This window comes from Geotrypetes seraphini, chromosome 3 (assembly GCF_902459505.1).
Source record: "Geotrypetes seraphini chromosome 3, aGeoSer1.1, whole genome shotgun sequence".
Taxonomy (NCBI): Eukaryota; Metazoa; Chordata; class Amphibia; order Gymnophiona; family Dermophiidae; genus Geotrypetes; species Geotrypetes seraphini.
In genome coordinates, this window is record NC_047086.1 from 157796227 (window position 1) to 157813699 (window position 17473).

The 17473-nt window shown below is 44.0% G+C and overlaps 1 protein-coding gene across 2 annotated transcripts in view; it reads right to left on the reverse strand.

Annotated features, from left to right (window-relative positions):
- The window catches only part of TNFAIP3 (TNF alpha induced protein 3), a 60696-nt gene that overhangs the window by 14476 nt on the left and 28747 nt on the right, over positions 1-17473 (reverse strand). For both annotated transcript variants that reach the window (XM_033939283.1, XM_033939284.1), the window contains exons 3-7: positions 16790-16980; positions 14922-15069; positions 14498-14668; positions 11765-11945; positions 8133-9067 (exon numbers count right to left, since the gene is read on the reverse strand). In XM_033939283.1, the coding sequence (XP_033795174.1) occupies positions 8133-9067; positions 11765-11945; positions 14498-14668; positions 14922-15069; positions 16790-16980 (1626 nt within the window). The remainder of the gene's footprint in view (positions 1-8132; positions 9068-11764; positions 11946-14497; positions 14669-14921; positions 15070-16789; positions 16981-17473) is intronic.

The window sequence follows — 17473 nt, forward strand, 5'->3', positions numbered from 1 at the left end:
CAGTACTGAAAATGATTTCCCACCCGATATCTGAGGAACTTGCGGAAGGCTGGATGAATGGGAATATGAGTGTAAGCTTCTTTGAGATCCAGAGAGCATAACCAATCATTGTGATCCAGAAGAGGATACTAGGGACAGCATCCAGAAGAGGATGCTAGGACAGCATTCAAAATTTTTGTTTGACAATAAATTTATTGAGAGCTCCGAGATCCAATATAGGTCATAGTCCCCTATCTTCTTTGGGACAAGGAAGTAACGGGAATAAAACCCCATGCTCTGATGTTCCAGAGGTACTTCTTCGATGGCACGGAGACGAAGCAGAGCTTGAGCTTCCTGAAGAAAAAGGGTGGTCTGCGACGTATTGGAAGGATACTCTCTTGGGGGGGGAGATCTGGTGAAACCTGAAGGAAGTGAAGAGAGTAACCTTCCCTGATGATTGTGAGGACCCAGAGGTCGGATGTAATTAGTTCCCATCGTTGATAAAAATGATGGAGACGACCTCTTATGGAAAGAAGAGAGGACAGAGGCAGAACAATTGAGGTTATGCTCCGTGTTATATTGTCAAAAAGGCAGAGTGGACTTGGGCGCAGCAGGAGTATGAGGTTTATGCTGCCTTTGTTGTTGTTGCTGTTGTTTCTTAGGAGGCGGTCTTAAATAAAGTGCTGACTTCTGAGGATAACGCCTCTTATAAGATGGAGGAGGTCTATAACTCTTAGCAGTGGAAGACTTTGGCTTCAGCTGAATTATAGAGGCAAATGATTTCTCATGCTCAGATAAGCGTTTTGTGGTTGCCTCAATGGAGTCATCAAACAACTCATTCCTCTGACATGGAATGTTGGCCAGTCGATCTTGCAAATTTGGATCCATGTCCACAGTGCGTAACCAGGCTAGACGATGCATGGCCACCGAGAACGCCTTGACCCTGGAGCATCTCAAAAGCATTATATGCAGCCTGAACCATATGCATGCGAAGTTGACCTAGAGTTGAATGCATATGCTGGAACTCTGGTAGGTGATGTTTTGGAAGATACTTAAAGAAAGTAGGCATAGCGTTGATCCAATGCTTGAAATATGATGTAAAGACAAAATTGTAGTTTAAAATCCTATTTGACATCATAGAATTTTGATACAACCAACGGCCAAACTTGTCCATGGTCCTGCCCTCTCGGCCTGGAGGGATGGTGGCATAAACCTTGGCAGGATTGGTTCTTTTTAAAGAAGACTCCATGAGAAGAGATTGATGGGATAGTTGAGACTTCTTAAATCCCTTACAATGGCCATCTTATATCGAGATTCCAGCTTTGCTGGCATAGCAGGAATGGAGTATGGTGTATCTAGGTTCCTCTTGAAAGTTTAAAAAAGAATGCCATTCATAGGTAATTTGAGAGAATCCCTAGGAGAATTAGGCATACCCAGCTCTTCTAAATTCAGACTCCAAGGTAATGTTGAGATCTTTACTCATTTGACATAAGAACTTAGTAAAGGTCACTGGGTCAGAAGAGGAGTGACCTTGTTGAGGTGAAGGTGAACAAGAACCCCTCGAGGTACCCTTTACAGCAGATAAAGAAGGTGAAGCCTCTCTGGAATATTGGTACCGCAGATCTGAATCCATAGGCAAAGATGAAGATGAAAAACCACTTCTAGAATGAGTGGGAGAAGCATAATGTTTCGTTTTGAAGAACCAGCTGGTGAAGAAAACCTTGCAGGAGAGAAACTCGACTGACAAGAGACCTGTGGTGTCTGAATATGAGGTTCCACAACAGATTTTGTTGAGAAAGGAGTTGGTGGCCTCGAGGAGTCTTGATGCTTCGATGAACGAGGTCTGCCTCGGGAAGAAGACCTGGGTCTAGATGAATGCCTTGACAGATGTTGTGGAGATGAACTGTGCCTCGAAGAATGAGGCAGTGATCTCAAATCCAGCCTCGATGTGGAATGTCGGGGAGTCCTCGCCCTGTGTCTCGAAGAAGGCAATGCCTTATGTTAAGAGGTAGGGCTGGAAGTTGAAGATCGAGGTCAAGACACTTGCAAGGACTTGACTCCTTGTATAGAGTGTTCAGATTGACCTCTAGGCACTCTCAAGGGCTCGAATCCTTGAATAGAATGATCAGGTTGGACTCGAGGCACTCACAAGGACTCGACTCCTTGTAATACTGCTGAGTGCTCAGGCTGGACTGCAGGAAGCAGTCGAGGCAAGAGTCAATTTGGCAAGCATGTTACCAAACTCCTGATGCAGAATGGCCTCCAACATATTCTGCAGTCGGCACCAAGACCACTGGAGCTGGTGCAATTAGTGCGGCTACAGATTCTGAGGAAGAAGACCTCGAGGACGAGTGTTTCCTCGATTTAGAGACCCGTTTCTTGGGAAGCCTCGAAGCAATGGGTCCCATTGAGCTTGCTTTTGGAGTGGACTGTGATTCCTGAAGGGCTGACTTCGATAAATTACCTGATGGAGACACTGAGGAGAGCGGCCCCTCGGGGGATGATTTTGCAGATTTCCCTGAAGATGAAACTTCCCCATCAAGGGAGGCTTTAGCGAGGTCGAGGCTTTAAGTCCCGCAGAAGACTTCGGCACATTCGAGGACGGAGTCGAGGGTTTTGGAGGAAGATCCATGGCCCCAAAGATCTTTTCAATTTGAACTCGACGGCGTATAAAGGCTCGATTTTGAAGTCTAGCACAGTGGGTGCATGACTCCGGACAATGATTAGGTCATAAACACTGAACACACCACTTATGTGGGTCAGTGAGAGACACCGGCTACGCTTCTTGAACCCTGTGGCCGGCCGGGACATGGAATGGAAAACAACCACGGCTAAATCGAAGCCCGCAGGCTGAGGCCGTGGAACAGGCCCCACTGTGACACAACCAAAAAAAATTAAGACTTTTTATTTTTTACACACACTGAAGAAGAAAAAATAATAAACTAACACGAGCTGCAGCGAAGAGAAGGCACGGTTTTATGAACTAAATCTCGCACAGAGCGTCGAAACGAAGGCTTCTCAGTTCCGCAGAAAACTGAGAACCGAGGAGACGTGCGCCCTACGTCGGGCAGGAAGGCACTTGCGCATGCGCGGTGCGGCAGTCGCGAACTTTCCAAAAGTTCTTCAAGCGAGTCTGCTTGTGAAGCTGTCTGCATTGGGGCTCCATGGTTGACATCACCCATATGTTGAGAATATGCTGCCTGCTTGTCCTGGGATAAAAGCCTTTTTACATATAAAATGGGACTAGCTTGCGCCACACTCTGTAACTATTTATTTATTTATTTTATTTCCAATATTTATTACCCACCTACCACCTAGGCTGTTTACAATAAAAATAAAAACATCCATAATCAGGTAAAATCGGACATATACAATCTTCAGTACACTGAAAAACGGTGTCAGGTCAAAAGCGCGCTGGGACAAAGGCGCGAGCAGACAATTGAGTGCAGTGTGGAGGCGCGCACCGAAGAAAATTACTGTTTTTAGGGCTCCAACGGGGGGGGGGGGCGTGGGAGGAACCCCCCCCACTTTACTTAATACAAATCGCGCCACGTTGTGGGGGGTTTGGGGGGTTGTAACCCCCAAATTTTACTGAAAACTTCACTTTTTCCCTGTTTTTAGGGAAAAAGTTAAGTTTACAGTAAAATGTGGGGGGTTACAACCCCCCAAAACCCCAACAACGCCGGCGCGATTTGTAGTAAGTAAACTGGGGGTGCTCCCCAACAAAACCCCCTGTCGGAGCCCCTAAAAACAGTAATTTTCTTTGGCGCGCGCCTCCGTCTTGCGCTCAGTTGTCGGCGCGCGCCTTTGTCTTCCGCGTTGTTGTCTATGAACCCTGAAAAACAAGTCATGCTATCAACAGCTCTCTCCTTTACACTGAAACCTCTCTATGCCTTGTACTAGCCCCCTTAACTAAATGCCTATACATACTTTATTCAATTGTACACATAATTTAAGAACATAAGATCATAAGAATAGCCTTACTGAGTCAGACCAATGGTTCATCAAGCCCAGTAGCCCATCCTCACGGTGGCCAATCCAGGTCACTAGTACCTGGCCAAAGCCCAAAGAGTAGCAACATTCCATGTTACCCAGGGCAAGCAGTGGCTTCCCCCATGTCCTTCTCAATAGCAGACCAAAGACCTCTCCTCCAGGAAATTGTTCAAACCTTTCTTAAAACCAGCTACGCTATCTGCTCTTACCACCACCTCTGGCAGTGCCGAGCCACTGGAATCAAGGGATCAGATCCCTTGAAGGACGCCTCAACTTTAGAAAAGCAATAACAACGTACCTCTTCACCTAAACTCCTACCCTTGACTGATAAGACTACAAAGAAATGTACAGTAGTATATTGGTACCAGAACCAGTATATGTCACATAAGGATAACTTGTATCATACACTTTAACTTTTTGTTTGTCAGATTAGGATACGACTTGTACTAAAAACCTTGCACCGTTAGGACAACTATAGCAAACTGTAACCAGTAAACTGTATATTATGCATATTAATATTAGACCCTAGTATGTATCAAGTTAGGATAAAAACTTGTATCGCAAACTCGTATAGAAATTAGCTCCTGGGGGACAATGGGATAGAAATCGAATTAAATAAATAAACAAACGAACAAACAAAACTATTGTTTGAATGAAAAAAAATTTCCTCCTATTGGTTTTAAAAGTATTTCCCTGTAACTTCATCGAGTGTCCCCTAGTCTTTGTAATTTTTGACAGAGTGAAAAATCGATCCACTTGTACCCGTTCTACTCCACTCAGGATTTTGTAGACTTCAATCATATCTCCCCTCAGCCGTCTCTTTTCCAAGCTGAAGAGCTCTAGCCTTTTTAGTGTTTCCTCATATGAGAGGAGTTCCATCCCCTTTATCATCTTGATCGCTCCTCTTTGAACCTTTTCTAGTGCCACTATATCTTTCTTGAGATAAGGAGACTAGAATTGAATGCAACACTCCAGGTGAGGTCGCACCATGGAGCAATACTGAGGCATTACATAGAAACATAGAAACATAGAAATAGACGGCAGATAAGGGCCACGGCCCATCTAGTCTGCCCACCCTAATGACCCTCCCCTATCTTTCTCTGTGAATAGATCCCACGTGTCTATCCCATTTGGCCTTAAAATCGGGCACGCTGCTGGCCTCAATCACCTGTAGTGGAAGACTGTTCCAGCGATCAACCACTCTTTCAGTGAAAAAGAACTTCCTGGTGTCTCCTCGCAGTTTCCCTCCCCTGAGTTTCCACGGATGCCCTCTTGTTGTCGTGGGACCCTTGAAAAAGAAGATATCTTCCTCCGCCTCGATGCGGCCCGTAAGATACTTGAACGTCTCGATCATGTCTCCCCTCTCTCTGCGCTCCTCGAGCGAGTATAGCTGCAATTTGTCAAGCCGTTCCTCATATGGAAGATCCTTGAATCCCGAGACCATCCGGGTGGCCATTCTCTGCACCGACTCCAGTCTCAGCACATCCTTGCGATAATGTGGCCTCCAAAATTGCACACAGTATTCCAGGTGGGGCCTCACCATGGATCTATACAATGGCATAATGACTTCCTCCTTACGGCTGACGAAACCCCTTCGTATGCAACCCATTATTTGTCTTGCCTTGGATAACATTGTTTGTCTTGCCATTATAACATTGTTAAGTCTCCAATTTATTTAGTAATCCATTTATTTATCCCCATCCATTTATCCTATCCATATGTCAACAGCCCTTGCCCTCCCCCTCCCTATTAAGATGTTTCATTGCATTGTACTGATAGAGTGGGCATCGTAAAAGTTCTAAGGAACGCCTCTTAAGGTGTTTCATTTGTATTGTGCTGACTTATCATATTGCTGCCATATGAATGTTCTACTGTGCTGTTTTAATATGCATATTTAGGATACTGCATCATGTCATTGCTATTACAAGGATTTAAATTTGCCTATCTGCAGGTCTACCTAATGTGATTGTGTTTTATATTTACATTTGAGCATTTTACTATTGTTATGCTGTCAACGCAATATAAGTTACTTATGCCAAATTATATCAGTGGCACACTGCCTTGGATGTATCTCTTCATAAGGATGAATAAATAATAAATCCCAATAAATAAATAAAATTTACCTTATACAATAGAGTGTTTTATATACTGCAATTTTCTGCAAGGAATCTATGTGGTTTACAATAAGATTTCGATGTGGACTATAATAAGTTAATAAACCAAGAACCTAAGCCAAAGTACTCTGCTAAAGCCACCACACTGATTGCCATGGAATGAATATTAACCCCAAAGTGATCATATCACCCACACTATTTATTATAGCCAGTTTTCCAAAAAGGCCACTCTAACAGTGAATTCCTTCTGTGGCATGATACATTTCCTGAAAATTGTAATCTTCAGCCATAATGCGTTGCTTAGGGAGCTGCAGTTATGGCCCATTTCTTTTCAGTCTGGAGTCCTTATTTTTGCAGTTTATACCTGTAAGCATTAAAAAAAATACTGCCCACGATCCTGAGCAGGACTTCAGTGAGAGCTTTGTTGTCAGGATAGGCAAAGGGGTTCTGGAGCAGGCTAGCTATTAAGAGCAGTGAATCGCAGACTGTGCTACGGTGAGATTCCTGGTGTGCCACCAGGGACTGAAGAGAACGCACAAAAGAAAAAAGAAAATCCAACGTGGTCTGCAGTGACAAACAGCAAGCAAAAAACAAACCAACAAACTGCAGATAATGTACAAGATGCAGGCGTAGTTTATTAGTAAATGCAGTAACATATACAACCTTATAGCCAACCAAGGGACCTGACACGGTCCGTGTTTCGGATGACACGCCTTCCTCAGGGGTCCATGGTGGTTAAGGTATTAAGCAAACTTCATAAAAGGTAACAAATACACGCCAATAAACAATCAAATGGAGTCAAACAAGTCTTGCACAGTGGGAAAAAAAAAGGCAGTTTGCTTAATACCTTAACCACCATGGACCCCTGAGGAAGGCGTGTCATCCAAAACACGGACCGTGTCAGGTCCCTTGGTTGGCTATAAGGTTGTATATGTTACTGCATTTATTAATAAACTACGCCTGCATCTTGTACATTATCTGCAGTTTGTTGGTTTGTTTTTTACCAGGGACTGAAGGACACGAGTATCACTTCTAGCATCGGCACCTCTCCGCCCCCACACAAACCTCATTTTCTCTGAGCTCAGGGCCGTGTCTGGAGGGCCTCCGAGCATGATCGGACATCGTGATGATGCCATGTGCATGCGTGCAACGTTATTACATCGACGTCCACACATGCTCGGAGGCCCGCCACACACAGCCCTGAGCTAAGGGAAAATGAGATGAGGTTTGTGTGGGGCTGGGGTGGGGAAGGGCGGGGCTGTGGGTGTGGCCACAGGAAAAACAAACCAACCACATTTGCTCCATTAGTGTTGCTAGAGAGAAAAAAAAAAAGTTTGTGGGACACTGCATTAGTGGATGTTTGTCCTGCAGCTGAGAAAGCAAGGAGAATACAGGGTAGCTTGTGTGCTGTGTAAATTTGGTAGTGTTTTCTGTCTGTATGTGGAACCTGTAATGCATTTAAACTGAATAGTGGCTTATCCAAAAAAACAGGTAATAGATGTTGACTGTAAGAGAGGAAAAAGGGTCTCAGAAACTGCTCAGATACTGATAGAAATGAAAATGATTTAAGTCTGAGACTTATCAGTTCCAACTTTCACTCATGGACCCTCAAAAAACCTCATCTATACAGAAACTCCAACCTGATTATTTATTTAAGGTTCACATTAACTTATCTAATAGTGAGTTGTGGGTTTTTCATACTCTTTCATTCTTTTCTAATATTTATTTTAATATAGTATTTTTTTATTCAATCGTTTCCTCACTAATAGCGTATTAAAGTGCCAATAATGATGTGTATTTATTACAATATGTGACACTTCAAATACATCTGAACGCATATAGCAGTGAACAGCAATATAAGCAACCATAAATGTATCAAAGATGGCAAAGGTTTAAAACCATGAAAATTATTTTGACGTTAAATCAAATAAGTGCCTGTAATGCATCCCCCTCCCCAAACTGAGCCAGGCAAGACCCTATTTTTCTTTCTAACCCTCTAATCACATTCATCAGATGGCATTATATGAGTGACAAACATTCGCTTACCGGCGTTCTCCTGAAACTCGACAAAGCACAATGTGCAAAATCCTTCATTCTGTAGAGTTCCAAAGAATGGGCAGTTTGGTTTTCTGCACTTGCGGCTTCCTGACCTGTCCCCTGAGTTGAATGGAGCCTGTGGTTGCTGTGGAACAAGAATATCCCCTGGTCCACTATTGGATGGGGCATGACATGACAGCTGGAGAAGACTTCTTGATAAATGTGAAGGGTCAGATAAGGACCTCTGATGAGCTGTGGGTGGAAAACTGGAACTGATATTTGTGGGGTATTCCGTAGTCCTCCTGAAACAAGTGCTGCAAATGCCATTAAAGGTTCTTGTGGTGTCCTGAAGGCACTCTCTGCACTTCATAATGTCCAGTTGTCTGGCCTTTTCCGAGTTGTTGCTCGTGCGAGATTGCTTAGAATTATAGCAGCGTTCGCAAAATCCATTGAGCTCCACATTTAAGGTAAATGGGCAGTTGGGACTTTTGCACTTCATTGCATTGGTTTCGCTGTAAAGGAAGAGGCTAGGAGCCGTCGGTGGTGCAGACCTAGGGCCTGACACTGACTCTTCAGCTGTCCGTTCCGAGTGGTTGGATAAGTCACCTCTGGAAGATGCAACTCTAACAGCCTTTGATGTCTCATTAACAGTTTTTGTGCTCGACTTACTCGACTTACTAGACTTATCCTCTCGCTGTACTTGGTCAAAGCACTCATGGCAGAAAGGCTGAGTACTCACGGACATGTAGAAAGGGCAGTTGAGGGTCTCGCATTTCATTTCAACCAGTGAAAGCTGGGAGAGGCACACTTCTAGTCTGTCCCTGATACAGGGCCCTCTCCTTGTCTGTTCAGAGTTTTCTTGCCACTTTTTGTATTCGTGCTGCACCAGCTGAAAATAATCTTCCATGAGATTGATTTCTTCTGGTAAATTGCCTTCATCCAGCCTAGGAATGACAGGAAAATACAAAAGCAAATTTAGGGTGAGATGACAGAGGCAATAGAAATCAAGGGAGCACAATGAGAGCTTTGGTTTTATGTACACTACACTCTTTAACATGCATTCTATATAGTACAGGTGTCATTCTATGCAAAGGAACCTACAGTCAAAACCTCGGTTTGCGAGTAACGCGGTTTGTGAGTGTTTTGCAAGACGAGCAAAACATTCTCGCAAATCGTGACTCACAAACCGAGCGTTGACTCAGGCATTCGCTACCCCCCGCCCGCCCACCAGCGAACGCCTGAGAACCGGCATCGCTCCCCCCGCTCGCGAATGCTTCCCTGCGCGAACCGGCATCCTCCGCCCGCCCAAACAGAAGCCTTACCCCATCTGGCACTGGCAGGCAGCCCACAGAACATGCCGGTGAACGAAGATCCTTCCTGTTGCCTGGGCCTTGAGCATCTGCGCATACTCAAGGCCTTCTGGTTCTCGCTCTCTCCGAGAATCTCGGAGAGAGCGAGAGCCAGAAGGCCTTGAGCATGCGCAGATGCTCAAGGCCCAGGCAACAGGAAGGATCTTTGTTCACTGGCATCGACAAGTCCTGGGGCTGCGTGCCGGTACCAGATGGGGTAAGGCTTCTGTTTGGGCAGGCGGGGGATGCCAGTTCGCGAAAGGGGGGGGAGCGATGCCGGTTCTTGGGGGGGGGCGGAGCAGCGCCGGTGGTCTCGGGGGAGAGGGGGCGGAAGTGGGAACGAATCAAGCGAGTTTCCCTTACTTCCTATGGGGAAACTCGCTTTGATATACGAGCAATTTGGTTTACAAGCATGCTTCTGGAAGGAATTATGCTCATAAACCAAGGTTCCACTGTATTTAGTAATAATACATGTTGATCTAGTAAAGCTGGCCTTAAGCATTTTAGTAAAGCTGGCCTTAAGCAGGAAAGAACAAATAGGGGGAGAGTGTGGTAAGTGGTTAAAGCTACAATCTCAGCACCCTGGGGTTGTGGGTTCAAACCTGGGCAAGTCACTTAATCCCCCCATTGCCCCAGGTACATTAGATAGATTGTGAGCCCACAGGGACAGACATGGAAAAAAGCTTCAGTAGTTTATAGTCTATTTATTTATTGTCGGCTTTTTTACAAATCAGATCACAAAATCACAAACAAGCAAACATCCATACAAAATCAGACCACCATTACTATGTCCATTATGAAATCATAGCATAAAAATGATTTTTCAAATGATTTTTCAACATGTAAACTGTTCTGAGCTCCCCTGAGAGAACAGTATAGAAAACTGAATAAATAAATAAAACTAAGCAGGCACATCTTTGAGGCATTTCTCAAATTTCTAGACTTTCCTTTTAGAACCTGTGCAATGTCTGCAGGGAAAAGTACACAGGTCCTTCCCCTTTGAAAGCTGCCTTGGTAGAAATTAAAGTGATTTTTTTTTTCTTAATTCTTTATTCATTTTCAATCTTACATCAAATGTACAAACAGTGAAACAATACAATTAAACACATCACTTGACAATCTTTCTAATTTATCTTACAATACATAAAATTACCTTGGGAAAAGTACCTGCGAAAATCTACACCTGCTTTTTCTCCAGATACTTTTTCCCTGTAAAGCAGCAAAGTGCACAGTTTTGAAAATGCCAAATTCAAAGTGTTGCCATGTCCACATCCTGTCCCTGGGTGGTGCATGTTGGACCTTATGCCTACTTTTACTCACGTACAGCCTTTTGATGCTGGTAAATAGTTTTTGATAACTGCTCTCTTAATATTATTGATTCAGAAGTTCCAGTCTCCATACTCCTTCCTCACAAGAGATAAAATTATAGCACTGCTTTTACTCAGTTATGGATTGAGGCCCAGATTCTCAAAAGTTTTAACGCCGTCGCTAAACTGTTTCTGACGGTTTAACCTGCATGCATTTTAGTGGCGGATTATCAAAAGGGCTTATCTCTGTTTTTAGCGAGGTTTCTAGCAGTCTCTGACACTACCATGCAAATGGGTTCTTCAACATTAAAATGAGCACTCTGGTGGATTCTTTAAAATTCGTCGAGCCATTCTCCAAGTGCGGTGTTGGCTTTTGGTGAAAAAAATCAGCGACTGATCCAGGGGTGCTGGTATAGTGACAGCACTATTTAAAACCCCGGCATGGAAGTGTCAAAGACTGCTAGAAAAGTCATTTTGTGAAGCGATCCCCCCCCTGCAATGGGAGAGATGCCCGCTCTCTCCCGCTGCTAAGCAAACACCCCCCCCCTGCAGTGGAAGGGATGCCCATTCTCTCCCGCTGCCACACAGCATCCTCCCTGCACACAACACCCCCCATAGCAGCGGGAGTGGGCATCTCTCCTGCTGCGGGGGGAGGGGGGGCGTTCGCTTGGCAGTGGGAGAGAATGGGCATATCTCCCATTGCTGGAGGAGGGGTTTGCTTGGCAGCAGGAGAGAGTGGGCATCTCTCCCGCTGCAGGGGAGGGGGTGGTGTTGGCTGGTAGTAGGAGAGATTAAACATCTCTCCTGCTGTTGTTGTGGGTTTTTTTATTTTTGCGTTTTTCCTGCGCATGTGCCCATCGCTATCACCAGCGATACAATATGTTTTCACAAAATCAGGTGGCATTACAGATTAAAATGTGGAAGATGAAAAATAAAGACTTGCGGGTTAATGCCATAGTAATGGGGCTGACAAGGCAACACTTACTTTGCAGCGTTTATTAGTTGAGTAGTGCTATGGTCCCAGCCTTGAACTGGAATCTCAATTAACATCAGGTACTCCTTTAACAGTTTCTCTTTTGTCTTCCCTTCTGCTTCGGTCATAAAGTGAATTTTCAGGTCTTCAAATTTTCCCCGTTCACTGCCTACCAGTGGGACAGCTCGAATTTCTATGCAAAAAAACACAAGATTTTGGTTTAGCCAAAATTTTCTTTTCAAGGGCCTTTGACATGTAGAGTAAATTTCAAAAAGTCTGGGGACCGTTAACAGATTTCTGTAATGAATGATTAAATTTTCCCATGATAAGATTTTTGATTAGAGGAGATTGGGGTGGGATTTTATTTCTAATTATTACATACTATACCAATAATTGAATGAATTCTCAATAAAGTTGATTTTATATATTATTGATTGGGAGGGAGGGAGGGAGGGGTGTGGGATTATTATATTCAATAAGAATTATATAAATTTAGATTTCTTACATAATATTATAACTTTATATAATATTAATTTTAAAAAAAAAATGTTAAATTTGATGTTAATATGTGAGTTAATCAAGTGTGTATATTCAAGTTTCTAATAAGCTTATTTGAAACACTTGTTGTAACATAAGAAAATGAATAAAGATTTGTACGGAATCTAAAAAAAAAAAAAAGACATGTGGAGACATTGACATCCTGCCTACCTGAAAACAGAGGTAATAGCACAAAAAGCTGCACAGTATGCACAAACCAGCGAGTGGAGCTGATTTATAATCAGTGGCATAGTAAAGGGAGAGGGGGGTACGGTCTTGGCACACACCCTCCTCTCCGCCACCCCCCTGCTGCCACAGGTGCATGCCACTTCCCTTCCCCCATGCCTCTGTAACGTTCCTGGCGCGAGCAGCAACCACCAACCTGCTGTCGCGCCAGCATCGGCTCTTCCTCCAATGTCAGTCGCTGGACCCGCGCCTAGGAAGCAACGTCAGAGGAATTGCAAATGCCGGTGCAACAGCAGCTTGAGGGGGGGGGGGGGGGGGTTGCTGCTCGCACAAGAAATGTTACATAGAAACATGACGGCAAATAAAGGCCAAATAGTCCATCTAGTCTGCCCATTCGCAGTAACCAAGATCTCTTTCTCTATATGAGAGATCCCATGTAGAGAATGACACGGTGACAAAATTCATCACCGTTCCCGTCCCCGCGGATAACCGCGGGAAATAATCCCATGTCATTTTCTAGTGTCTATTTCAACCTCGGTCCTTCTACACCAGCATTCTTCAAAGCAAAGCTTGCGGGTCAGTGGTTGTGCCCAATTATACTCTGATTCTTCCCTCTCTCCTTAAAGAATGACATGAAAATGGTTTCCCGCAGTTATCCGCGGGGACGGGAACGGTGATGAATTTTGTCACCGTGTCATTCTCTAATCCCATGTGCCTATCCCAGAGGTACGGGGCGAAGGGAAGTGGTGCGGGGAAGGAGTGTGGGGGGGGGCGCCCTCAAGTTTTACAACTCAAAAGACTCCATGATCTGTCCTGGTGGGCTCACAGCTCATAAGGGGAGCAGAGCCGTGGTGTGTTTGCGGGGAGGGAAGGACGCTGGGGACGGATTATGGGGGTGGGGCACTGGTGTAGTAAGGTGGGGGGGGGGGGGGTTTGGACTGCTCCAGGCGCCTTCTTGGTGAGGGCACCAGCACTTCTCCTCCTCTCTGACCCCCCGCTCCTTCCCCCCTTCCCTGCTGCCGTGTTCGTGCTTTCTCTCCCCCCATACCTCTAGCCCTTCGCCAGCATGAGCAGCAGGTCCAACCTGCTGCCTGCGCCGACCTCAGCTCTCCTTTCAATGCCATTTCCTGATCCCATGACCAGGAAGTGATGTCAGAGGGAGAGCTGAGGCCGGCGCGAGCAGCAGGTTGGAGCTCCTGCTCATGCTGGGAAGGAAGGCACGAACACGGCAGCAGGGAAGCGGTGAGAAGGAGCAGGGGGGTAGAGAGAAGGAGAAGTGCTGGTGCCCCCATGAAGAAGGTGCCTGGAGCGGTCCACCCCCCCCACATTACTATGCCACTGCCCCACCCCCATAGTCTGTCCCCGGCGCTCTTCCCTCCCCGCAAACACGCCACGGCTCTGCTCCCCTTATGAGCTGTGTGCTATAAAATTCAGGCGCACATTTTATAGAATAGAGTGCAAGGCAGATCCATGAATAAAACAAAATTACTGCCAATTAATACCAATTATTGATTGTTAATGACTAACTGACTATCCATGTCCAACTTTGGGCAATTTATATAGAGTCTGAGGGATAATTTTTACAATGGAATAAAATGACATGACATTGCTTCCCTGGGCCTAATCCTCCCCAAGGAAATGAAGTCAAACGTACACACACAGTGAACACTGTTCATTATTGTACCCGCATATAGGGGTCCTTTTGCTAAGGTGCGTTAGCAACTTTAGCGTGCGCTAAAAGCTAACGCGCCCATTATAGTCTATGGACGCGTTAGCATTTAGCGCGCGTTAAATCGGTTAGCGCGCCTTAGTAGAAGAGGGGGATCGTGCGAGGCAATTTTCAAAAAGCCCTTTTCATGCAGACAAAATGGTTCTTATGGCTAGCAGCTAACTAGTGATGTTACAGATGTGATGTCCAACAAGGCACCTTCTACACTGTTCAACATAATCAGTGTTACAGGAAGACAAGCAAAGAAATTCTCAGACTTTGTTTTGGTTAATTTGATCATCAAATTCTCATACCTGGACCGCTGTCCTTTAGCGTGACTAAAGGTGCAAAGTGTTGATTGTCATAGCCAAGGACAACGGGGTATCTGTAGCATTCGTGTGCTGGCCAGTGAAGAGGCAAGTATATCCCACCGACATTTACAGGTGCAAAACTTGAACCAGTCTCTAAACTTCTCAATACATTATCTGTTCATAGGGAGAATAAAAATAAAAATAAAAACAGACGATCCCATTGTTTGCAGATTAAAACCTGTTAACAAACTTGCTTGTACATCACAAACAATAGTTAACATATATTTCAGGGCACAAGTTAAGAGTATAGATTGACAATCCACCAAAATGCCCACTAATCCTTTCATGTGAACCTAGTGTATTATTTTACAATACTTACATATATAGAAAAAAAAAAAAAAAAGATAACACAAAACATTCTTTTCACCTGCAAGTACGATAATAGGCCTCCGGAGAACGTTAGACAGAACAAATATATGTATTTGTTCAAGTGAGTTATACTGAAGTCCGGCGTGGCCAACTGATGTTTCTGTGGAAGCCATTTTGACAAGGTTTTCCCATTCTTCTTCCCAGTTCTAAAAAAAAAAAAAAAGTGCCAAGACATTTAAAAGAAGAGTCTCAACAATTCACTTCAGAAAAAGTACAGTGTCAAAAAGTTAAACAAATGAGAGGAAAGCTTATTATATTTCAAATTCTGTTTTAATGGCACTGCAAGTACACAGGGCCTTGTGAGCAGAATTACCATGCACCTCAGAAGAAAAACTGCATGATTTACATAATATATGAAAAGTACATACAGTAAAATTCATGCTGTTATCAATTAAAAACGGAATTGTGAAGTTACTATTTTCAGTTTCATCAAGTAGTTTCAGTGCAAATCCTCTGAACCTGTAGGAGCAGCTGTATCCCTAACTGAGTCATATATTACCTCATAATCACTAGATCAGCTTGGATCATGTGGGCTGTGATGTCACAGGATGCAGTCTGTGACACACAGCCCACATGATCCAAGCTGATCTAGTGATTATGAGGTAATATATGACTCAGTTAGGGACACAGCTGCTCCTACAGGTTCAGAGGATTTGCACTGAAACAACAAAAATCCATTTCTTTATACGAGTATCTGCAGCTGTTATAAACACAGTTGCTGCCTGGACTTCAGGGGAATTATCTGGGAACAAAGTAAAGGCTCAAAAAAAATAATGTCTTGCTAGTAATTGCCAGAGGATGAGCATTCCTGTCTGCTGCTGTACTTCTGAAATATTCGACAGAATGCAGTACAGAGCTGTCCCCCCTTATCCAATGCTATTTGGTCTGGAAAAAAAAGAAAAGCAGAGCCATGCTCAGGGCTCCCTGCTAACATATACACCCCAAGTAGTAGAGGCTCTGGTTATTTAAGTTTTATTCTGTACCCGCTTGCACATAAAGGGGGGTCATTTCATAACAGGGTGCTTAGGCACCTACTTGGATTTTAACCTAATTTGAGGCTATTAAATGCTTCTCTTTATAAAATACTCTCAGAAACTTGAGTAAAACATTCCAGTGAACAGGTGTAAATATACACAGGTGGACTATAAGTATAGGTGTGTATTTTAGAAAATATGTACAGATTGCCCAAACTACATCCTGATACATAGTCACATGGGGGTGGGGGTAGGTGTTCACTCATGCAAATTCTTACTCATGAAACTTTGGGGCAATTTGTTTTGACTGAACTTAAGAATAGCCATGCTGGCTCAGACCAATGGTTCATCTAGTTTCCAATGTGGCTAATCCAGGTCACAAGTACCTGGCAAAACCCCAAATAGTTTAAGTAAGAGGCCTTTCACACAATGAAAATAAGGTTTTGCTGTGAAAATCCCTTTATGACATTACTCCCATAAGGCACTTAGAAGAATTTCAAAAACATACTTATTCTGTGCCTATATAGGCTACCCAAAAACATTCAGGCAAAATTTAAGACATCAGTACTCAAATGATTCCGAGTTTTGAATATTTAAAAGTTATGTGCACATTTTTAGTCAGCAAAGTATTCCCACCAATTGGAAGTATTAGGGAATAGATACTCCTTCTAGGAAACACACCCAACCAGTCAAATTTCTCAGGATATCCACAATGAATATGCATGAGTTAATTTGCGTATAATGGAGATAGCGTATGCAAATCTATCTCGGTGTGTATCCCAAAAACCTGACTGGCTGGGTGTGTCCCATGGACTAGTTTGAAAGCGAAGGAATCCGTGTATCTGAAAGTTCAGCTGTCAGTGTCATTTAGAGTTCCTTAACTGTAACTTACCCTGGTATCATACTGGAGTCCTGTCTCTACAAACTCTATTGATTTAATAGACTCCAGCTGCCATCGGAACTTGAAGTTGCGTACATCTGTTTCTTTCAGAGCATTGTGCAAAGTTTTTCGCAAAACCAGGTCAGTGTCCTGGACACCCCACATGTACTGTGAAGCAGCATGCATGAGGCAATTTCCATCTCCTAAAAGGGGAAAAATAAATGTTATGTAACCTTCTAGTCATGTTCATTGCATAGAAGACCAGCATGGGGCTTACTCTGCCCATTCAGCCTCATGCAGTACATTTATTTATTCATTCAGTTCTCTATACTGTTCTCCCAAGGGAGCTCAGAATAGTTTACATGAGTTTATCCAGGTATTCAAGAATTTTTCCCCATCTGTCCCAGCGGGCTCACAATCTATCTAATGTACCTGGGACAATGGGGGGGGGGGGGGGGGGGTGTTATTAGGTGAATTGCCTAGGGTCAAAAGGAGCAAAATGGGTTTCAACCCACAATCTTAGAGTGTAGCTTGGACCACTATGCCACACTCTTTTCCTCCCCACCATTTGCAGTAGAGTTTTCTTTAGCAGAGATTATTTTTTTCTTATGGCCCAACCTAGCAATAAATATCTGGGATCTTTTCCAGATAAGCCCCGCCAAAAAGGTAACCCCCGCCACAGTTTTAGCTAACATC